Source organism: Asparagus officinalis, chromosome 7 (assembly GCF_001876935.1).
Source record: "Asparagus officinalis chromosome 7, Aspof.V1, whole genome shotgun sequence".
In the NCBI taxonomy this organism is placed as follows: domain Eukaryota; kingdom Viridiplantae; phylum Streptophyta; class Magnoliopsida; order Asparagales; family Asparagaceae; genus Asparagus; species Asparagus officinalis.
The window spans coordinates 45,743,397-45,752,900 of NC_033800.1; the positions used below are offsets into that span (position 1 = coordinate 45,743,397).

At 36.9% G+C, this 9,504-nt stretch overlaps 1 protein-coding gene across 1 annotated transcript; it reads right to left on the minus strand.

Annotated features, from left to right (window-relative positions):
- On the minus strand, window positions 2,935-9,199 carry LOC109849317 (serine/threonine-protein phosphatase PP1-like). The gene is made up of 4 exons (XM_020419130.1): window positions 7,638-9,199; window positions 6,132-6,691; window positions 3,762-3,971; window positions 2,935-3,195 (listed from the first exon to the last, which is right to left on the minus strand). The coding sequence occupies exons 1-4, from the start codon at window positions 7,801-7,803 to the stop codon at window positions 3,172-3,174; spliced, it is 960 nt and encodes a 319-aa protein (XP_020274719.1). The 5' UTR covers window positions 7,804-9,199; the 3' UTR covers window positions 2,935-3,171.

Consider the following 9,504-nt stretch of genomic DNA (forward strand, 5'->3'; position numbering starts at 1 on the left):
TTATTTGGATTTAGCTAGACTGTGGCATTTGTTGATACTAGGTTATTTGATTGGTTATGACGTGCATGGTTTATTAAGGAGTGCTTTGACCTGCAGATTGAAGTCCTTTGAGCACATTGGTATGAGCAAGAAGACCGAGGTAGAGTTTGGTACTTCTATCCATCGATCGAGGGGTCTTTTAGGTGGTGTTCAGTCAGGCATTTGGGGGCCTTTCAAGGAGGCATTATTGGAAGGTAATCAATATTTGGTTTCCGCAGTTGGGGATTATTCTAGGCATTGGTGGGTTGCAACCAGGTCTCGTTGGTGTGAAGTCCTAGAAGTCAACAATAATTAGAAGAAGTATATTGGCAGAAAGGTAACCCGTCATTCTAGCTTTGGTAGGGGTTCTTTCTTGTATTTGTACCGAGCTCATGGCAGTTTTAGACACTTCATTGATGTGGAGACATTGGGGCGACGAGATGAGATGACAGTCGTGATGGGTCATTCCTTACTGGAGGGGGATCGACGTTGGTTGTCGAGCATTGGTTTTGGTTTTAGAGCTTCAACATATTTGGGTCATCTTAGTCATAGGTTGCCGACTGTTGTGTTTGATGATTTTGAATCTGGTAGAGCTGCTTCAGATTTTGGTTGGCGTTGGATATTTGGTTGCCCAGCATTTGGTCACATCGAGGATGTGAGATTTGATCCGATTGCATATTTAGGATTCAGAGGCTCATTTGATTATTAGTTGGGAGCTTCTGATTATGTTCTGAGCAGGTATGTCACTTTTAACTCTCGACAGGTGGAGAGTGTTGATCAGATCGTTGGGATATCATAGCGGGTGGAGAGTGATGCTACTTCACGTTGGGCAGAGATTACTCCACATACTCCAAATCATATTACATCATTTGGGATTCCAGCTGAGGTGACACAGTTTGGAGATCATTTGGATTTGGATGTAGATGATGAGTTGGTTTTGGATTCGAGTGCAACTGGTGGACATATTTTGGATACGGCCATTAGTTCACCTCAGGTGAAGGTGTTTGATTTGTTTCAGTTTGGGGCCATTGGGAGCACTATCAGTTGTAGAACTGTTGGTGATATTGATGAAGAGTTGTAAACTTTTCTATTTGATTGAGGGCCTTTGGAGACTATTTGGGTGAACTACGTGAAGGCTTGATTCCTTAGGTAAGATGATACGTAGGCAGTCATTTTATAATACAGCCGATTTGGTGAGTAGATATCAACATTTAGAGAGTGATCGTATTCTCATTTGGGTCTCGACTTATTGTGAATTGAGTCCGTTGTCATGATTTTGTTTCACTTCATACTGGACGCAACAAGTGGGGTATTTGGTTTGGTTGGTGTTGGCTCAGTTTTGGAAAAACTTCACCAAGGTGGAGAATTATAGAATTGAAGAAACATCGAATGGATTTGGATCAGAACAGTTTTTTGGATGCAAGAACGCTTTTGGGTGCTGCACGGTCGACCGCGAGTGGCTCTGCGGTCGACTGCGAACGTGCACATACACAGGGAAGTCTCTGGATTTTTGACAGTCGACCGCGTGGGGCGCGGTGGTCGACCGCGGGACCCTGTAATGGATTCTATGTTTCCGTCGTTGGATCCGGTCGACCGCGATGAATTCGATGGTCCACCGCGAGTCGGGTTTGGGCTGTTTTTGGTTTCCTGTTCTGTTTGGGATTTGTGTTTGGTATAAATACCAACATACATTTTAAGGTTTCTTAAGGCTTGTTGTGGGGATATTTGGAGCACAGAAAAGAGGTATTTTTCTAAGCTATTTGTTTAGGGTTTTATTTGGAGAGATTAATAGCCTTGTGGTGAGATTAGTTGGTTCCTTCGAGTAATTTGTAATCTCAATTTGTACTCTTCTTCTTTATTAGTGAAATCCTCATCCCCTTCTTGCCCCGTCGACGTAGGCAACTTGCCGAACCACGTTAAAATTTGGTTGTTTGAGTATGTGCCGTTATTTTGCATTGTTTGGCCTTCTCTCGACGTTTGTTTGATGTGGTCTCTCGAAGCACATCGGTTTGGTTTTGACTTCCGACACGCACAACAAGTGGTATCAAAGCACAACACTCTCTGACTTTGGCTTTCACAACCATGTGGTTTATATAGGGGGGAAGAATATGCGCTCTCATGGTGGTGGTGTTAGAGAGGCCTCGGTCTTGGTGACTCGGATTCTCTGTTTTTGTGGAGGAAGAGGATAGAGTTAGAGGTCTCTCTCGTGACATTGTCACCCCTTCCAAATGGCCTTCTGCTTGGTATCCCTTGCTCCTGTTTTTCTGAAGCTCAACACAGATGCTGCTGTTCCTCGGGAAGGAGATATTATTGGTTTGGGAGGTGTTATTCGGGATCACCATAGACATGTGATTGGTTGCTACTCTATGGGGATCAGGGGTCCTATGTCTGTGGATCATGCAGAGCTGTTGGCTATCCTAGAAGGCATTCGCTTTGTTCGGCGAATGAACTAGAGGATTTCAGTGGTGGAAATTGACTCTCTAAAGGTTGTCTCCTTGGTAGACTCTTCTTCTCATTTTGCTTTCTTGGCTCCTATTGCAGATGAAGTTCGCGCTGGTCTGACTATTACTGACTGTTCTAAAGTTTCTTATGTAAGGCGCACTGGTAATGATGTTGCTCATTCCCTAGCTAAGTCGGTTAACTGTTTGTCCTCTTGTTTTTGGCTTGTTTCTGTCCCTTTGTTTTTGAGACAGAGTGTTGTTGAGGACTTGGCTGGTTATGTTACCCTACCTGTCTTTTCAAAAAAAAAAGTTTTGATGAGAGTCGAGGGATGTAATTTTATACCCATTTTATTCAATCTCTACATTGTAAGTAGTTATAGAATGAAACATCAACAAGAATGCAAGGAAATTGAAGGGAGAGGAAAATCACAGAGAGACAAGAGACTTCATAAAAAAGCTATAATTCAAACAAAATGCACAAAAGAAGAACATACATTTCTGTACAAGGTAGATATCATCCCTAATTTACAAAAGTAGTAAAGAAATCAAACTGACAGATCCTTAATGAAGAAATAAATATTACAAATTCAGAAGCTCTTAGCCAAATACAACGATATATAGAAAAGAAATTTGTCTAAGAATTAATGGTCGGTGTACTGTATAACTCCCCTTTGAGCTACACTTGCAATTAAGAATTACAAATGAAGAATCCTCAGCCACTTCCGAACTTAGAGGACTGCTTGGCAAAGACAATAATAACAAATTAGTCTCTTCACACAGGAAATTAATATAAAAAATAAACATGTAATAGCTTCATGCAACCGTTGTTTTGTCCAATCAGTAACCAAAGCCTAATGAATAATTACATTAGCTATTTGTATTATTCGCAGGTTACAAATTATGACAATGCTAATATTGCCTCTATAACTGTAATTTTCTTGTAGAACTTATTCGAACTAGATGGATGAATGAAACTACAATAGAAAGTATGATAAGAAATAATCTTATGCAATAAAATTCAATGGTAGCTTCAACCAATTAGGTTGAGATGATTGAAGGGGGACATATCAAAATGAATTTTACATGATAAAAAAAATTATATGGTATTTACTCAATTTAACCACTGACATGGCTCTTAAATTTGCTGAGGGAGAAGAGGAGTTAGCAGCCAAGTTATTGTTATCGTGTGCTGAATTTTCTCTCTTTCAACCTTTTGAACTATTGTCCTAATCATTGAACTACATGTATTCATGCCAAAACTAAAATCTCACCTTACCAAAATTAGTATCAAGGTTTTTTTACCTTACTAGTTACAGTAGATCTTGATGTTTGTGTGCTTCCTTCACCTACAACTTTCTTTTCAAGAGGTTTTATGATCTCAAATGAGCATAAAAGAGACTCGTCAACAGTCAATAAGGCACCAACATTATCAAACTCTCCGCAATAATTTGGAGCTGAGAAAATTGTAACGAGTCTCTTGTCTGCAAAAAACTCATATCCATCCTCCACCACCTGAGAGATATAAAACATGTAAAAGAATTATTTGAACTCCTAAGAAGAGAAAAGGCTAATTACAGATATATCATTTGTACTATGAGGATAAATATTTATATGTTTTAGACTATTTTATTTTTCATTACAGAGATATGTGACGCCAAAGATTTCTCCTATAACATCTCAATCTAATAGAAAAATGATATGTCTGTATATCTGGACTACTTTATAAGCACTTATGCTCCTGAATCACAAATGATGCAGTTTTCCAGTTAAGTTGAGATGTCACATAGGGGAATATCATGTAACACAATCAAATAGGAAATAGCATCGTCTATGATTCATGGAAGTAAATGGTGATAAAATAGTTTAGAATATAAAAAATGTTTACTAATTCTAAGAGAAATGAGAAGACATTTACTCACAGGGGCGGACCCATGCTTGTTCAAGATGGTTCACTTGAACCACCTCATTTTTCAAATATTGCACATATACTATACATATCAGTTTGTAAACAAAACTAATTTACAGCCTAGTGGTTTAAGAGTTGGTTACGTTTAGAGAGGTCATAGGTTCGAAACCTCTTTGAACCTTTATATTTTAACAAACCAAGTTCTCCATTTTATGTTTCTTTCTTTTTCTTTCAATTTATTCATTTGTGAATTCTATTTTGGATGAAGATGAGCCAAAGAATTATCTTTATATTTCTACTTTTCTCCTATTCTCCTTATTTTTGCTTCTTTAAAAAAATTTCTTCTTCTCTTTACTACTATTTGTCTATTGTTATTTAAGCCTCCATTAGTATAGTATTTGAGGGGAAAAAATAGTGTTTATTTCGAACCACCACACGAGAGGTTGTAGATCCGCCACTGTTTACTCACCTGATGAGCTCGACAAAGAAGATCGATATCATTCTCATCCAAGAACTCCACAAGCTTATCAGCTCCAAAAGTACAAGAAACCCCTCTATCGCTCAACCCCCATCCTTCAATCTTAGAATCAGGATCAGACCAGAGTAAATCACAGAGAAGACCACCATCAGGAACCTCAGTAGGCCTCTCAATTTCATTTATCTGCTCCAAGTTATTCAATTCTGGCGAAAGGCCCCCATGCATACAAAGAACCTTGTGATCGATAAGCGCAACAACAGGCAAACAATTAAAGCAATCTGTGAATATTTTCCATAGACGAACGTTGAATCTTCGCTTGCATTCGTCATAGAAACCATAGACTCTATTGATTTTTGCATCCTCATGGTTGCCTCTTAAGAGGAAAAGCTTATCAGGGTACTTTATTTTGTATGCAAGAAGCAAGCATATTGTTTCTAAGCTTCGCTTGCCACGATCAACATAATCACCAAGAAATAGGTATTTTGCATTAGGAGGGAATCCACCACGTTCAAAAATCCTTAGAAGGTCGATGTATTGTCTTATTTTTCATTACAGAGATATGTGACGCCAAAGATTTCTCCTATAACATCTCAATCTAATAGAAAAATGATATGTCTGTATATCTGGACTACTTTATAAGCACTTATGCTCCTGAATCACAAATGATGCAGTTTTCCAGTTAAGTTGAGATGTCACATAGGGGAATATCATGTAACACAATCAAATAGGAAATAGCATCGTCTATGATTCATGGAAGTAAATGGTGATAAAATAGTTTAGAATATAAAAAATGTTTACTAATTCTAAGAGAAATGAGAAGACATTTACTCACAGGGGCGGACCCATGCTTGTTCAAGATGGTTCACTTGAACCACCTCATTTTTCAAATATTGCACATATACTATACATATCAGTTTGTAAACAAAACTAATTTACAGCCTAGTGGTTTAAGAGTTGGTTACGTTTAGAGAGGTCATAGGTTCGAAACCTCTTTGAACCTTTATATTTTAACAAACCAAGTTCTCCATTTTATGTTTCTTTCTTTTTCTTTCAATTTATTCATTTGTGAATTCTATTTTGGATGAAGATGAGCCAAAGAATTATCTTTATATTTCTACTTTTCTCCTATTCTCCTTATTTTTGCTTCTTTAAAAAAATTTCTTCTTCTCTTTACTACTATTTGTCTATTGTTATTTAAGCCTCCATTAGTATAGTATTTGAGGGGAAAAAATAGTGTTTATTTCGAACCACCACACGAGAGGTTGTAGATCCGCCACTGTTTACTCACCTGATGAGCTCGACAAAGAAGATCGATATCATTCTCATCCAAGAACTCCACAAGCTTATCAGCTCCAAAAGTACAAGAAACCCCTCTATCGCTCAACCCCCATCCTTCAATCTTAGAATCAGGATCAGACCAGAGTAAATCACAGAGAAGACCACCATCAGGAACCTCAGTAGGCCTCTCAATTTCATTTATCTGCTCCAAGTTATTCAATTCTGGCGAAAGGCCCCCATGCATACAAAGAACCTTGTGATCGATAAGCGCAACAACAGGCAAACAATTAAAGCAATCTGTGAATATTTTCCATAGACGAACGTTGAATCTTCGCTTGCATTCGTCATAGAAACCATAGACTCTATTGATTTTTGCATCCTCATGGTTGCCTCTTAAGAGGAAAAGCTTATCAGGGTACTTTATTTTGTATGCAAGAAGCAAGCATATTGTTTCTAAGCTTCGCTTGCCACGATCAACATAATCACCAAGAAATAGGTATTTTGCATTAGGAGGGAATCCACCACGTTCAAAAATCCTTAGAAGGTCGATGTATTGTCCATGTAGATCGCCTGGAATTGAACATGAAAAAGGAAGACCTACTAAGCATTTTGTAGATAAAATAATTTGTATTATATGACACTATGTACAAACCAATGGCATTAGCATTTCAATCAAATGTTGCCAACTAATGAAAAACAGTAATATGTAAAATTATGGGGAAAACGCTAAACAGAAAGAATTACATTTCAAAAGAGATGAAATGCATAGTATTGGTCTTGCTAATAACTTCTGTGAGATGAAAATTAACTAATACCTAGCTTTTTGCGCTTACCCATAAGAATTTTGTCATTTCGCATCGTTTTTTCTTAACGAAATAAAATCATTGCCGGGGCAATAGTTGAGTTAGTTTCTTTAAGAAGTTTCTTTTCTAAATGAACATATGGAGTATGACTCATTCTGTTTTTCTATATAATCATATAATATACATCCCATGCATTGATTACCAATGCAATGGATATAACAGGAATTAATTCATTGGAGCTGAATTATGGTCATACGCACATGAGACTAGCAAGCTTAAGATGTTTCATCATGAAAGTTCATATTAGAAAAGTGTAAATTCCTAGAAAAGACCTCCTCTGAGAAATACATACGATCATCATTTTGAAAATATTTCATCCCCTGTATTCCATAGAAAATTGGGAATTTCAATTAGTACTAATTCCTACAATGCCTCTAACCCTTTACGTGAAACCAATTAAAATGCTAAATTTCTCCAAATCATATATTCAACGGTTAATATTGCAGATCCATTCATAAACAAAGAAAAAAGGAAGAAAAAAAAAAGTACAAACCACAATGCATCCAAAACTGTCTAAAACACAACGATTATGGATATGGCTCTAGACGATCATAACTAACATAATATACAAATCAAAATGCCCATTACAAGAGAAATTAAATTTAAAATGACAAAACAATGACATGGGATAGATAAAAAATAAATTGGCTGACCACAAACTTTGACGGGAGCCTGAACATGAAGGAGATTAGGCTGAGAGAGGAAAACTCTTTTTGAGGCGACGCAAAGGTGGCGGATCTCGGACTCAGAGAGCTGAACCTGCTTCCCTTTCCCCTCCACCAATCTCTTTATTATATCGTCGACGTCGGTCTCGTCCATTTTCTTCCTCTTAATTCTTCTTCTTCTTCAAATTTTGTTTTTGATATGAGGATTGTGTTGTGTTGTTGTTTGTTATGTTTTGCTCCAAAAGAGGAAGAAAGAAACAGGGGACGTTGTTTTGTTTCCAACGTGAGGATTGTGAATCATCCATTTTGTTTTCAGAGTGGATTTTTCTTTTTGTGGACCGGAGAAATTGACCTTAAAACAGGACCTATGGTGTATGTGGACAGTTGGTTGTTATGTGTCGATTGCGTTAGATATATCATCAATTTTCTTAACCAATCCATGATTGACTCATTCATATATGGATACTTACATTTCAAGGAATGTTGACTATATGCAACTTTCGTATTTGTAGGAAGATCTTTTTATTTCTTTATTTTGACATAATTTACTCCTAAATTTTAGGAACTATGTTTGTACTTTGTGTGTAAACAGAATGCAAATCATCTTCCTCCATAATTCTTTTAGTGCTTCACCATTTACAAATAAATTCATAAGTACGTGTAAACTAATCGAAATTGAGGTGTGAGCGTGACGCAAGTATCACTCGTCAATCCATTAGCAAAAGGGTCTATATATATCTATATAATATTGACTGTGCTATACAAAGTATAAACTATTTTTGTACTACAACAAATGAAAATGTAGGGACCTTGTCTCTTTGATGACTCAAAATTAAGATAGAGATTTAGAAGAAAGACCTCACACGTATAAATCTGCAATTGCAAAAGTATTTTAGACTTTGGGCGTATTTGGGAGGGATTATTTTTAGAAACTTTAATAAATTATATGTGTTAGCTTTTGGTGAATTCTGACATATATGCTAAAACAATTTAAAACAATTCTAAAGTTACGTGTCATTTGCTAGTTCAAGTGCACGTTTGCATGTTACTACTGCTTTCTTACAATTCCTGAACATTTCACTTGAGATGAAGAATATGCCATAGTGGTTGTTGAGGACGAGATTCACTTCTTTGTGGTGATATGTGATTCATGATATATGCGCTTAAAGTTTAAATTTGATTTTAGGCGTTCGTTCTTTAAGCTTGAGTTTAGATCTTGAAATGTTTGAGCTTGGGATTTTAGTTTTGCCCTACTCCTGTGCCTCCTTTCAAGTGCATTTTGAGAGTGTTAGCTAACCCTATCTTTTCGTTTTTTTCTTTTTTAACTAGTAATAACACATTTTATATTCTCGGAAGTTAATTTGACATGATTAAGAGACCTCGTTATGCTTGGATCAGTTTAATCATATTGTTGCCTTTTAAAGGGGTGTATATATATATATATGAGAAAAATGGGTATGCTTGGTACCAAGCACAAATTTTATGTTTGGTAGTGAGTTGTCCTATTCTCATCCACTCATTCCAATTCTCAACCACTCCCCAACTCATGTGAATGTGGACCCCGATTTTAATGAGTAGAGGGGAATTTGACACCTCACTATCAAGCACAAAAATTTATACTTAGTACCAAGCATACTCATTTCTATCCATCTCTGGGTATGCTTGGTACCAAGCACAAATTTTATGTTTGGTAGTGAGTTGTCCTATTCTCATCCACTCATTCCAATTCTCAACCACTCCCCAACTCATGTGAATGTGGACCCCGATTTTAATGAGTAGAGGGGAATTTGACACCTCACTATCAAGCACAAAAATTTATACTTAGTACCAAGCATACTCATTTCTATCCATCTCT

What these genes read in the sequence shown, in the direction of transcription:
- LOC109849317 (XM_020419130.1), bottom strand. Translation starts at nt 7,803, where the DNA reads ATGGACGAGACCGACGTCGACGATATAATAAAGAGATTGGTGGAGGGG. An exon ending in GGCTCCCGTCAAAGTTTGTG is followed by an intron (nt 6,692 to 7,637) that starts GTCAGCCAATTT and finishes GTTCAATTCCAG; the next exon opens with GCGATCTACATGGACAATAC. An exon ending in TTCTTTGTCGAGCTCATCAG is followed by an intron (nt 3,972 to 6,131) that starts GTGAGTAAACAG and finishes TATATCTCTCAG; the next exon opens with GTGGTGGAGGATGGATATGA.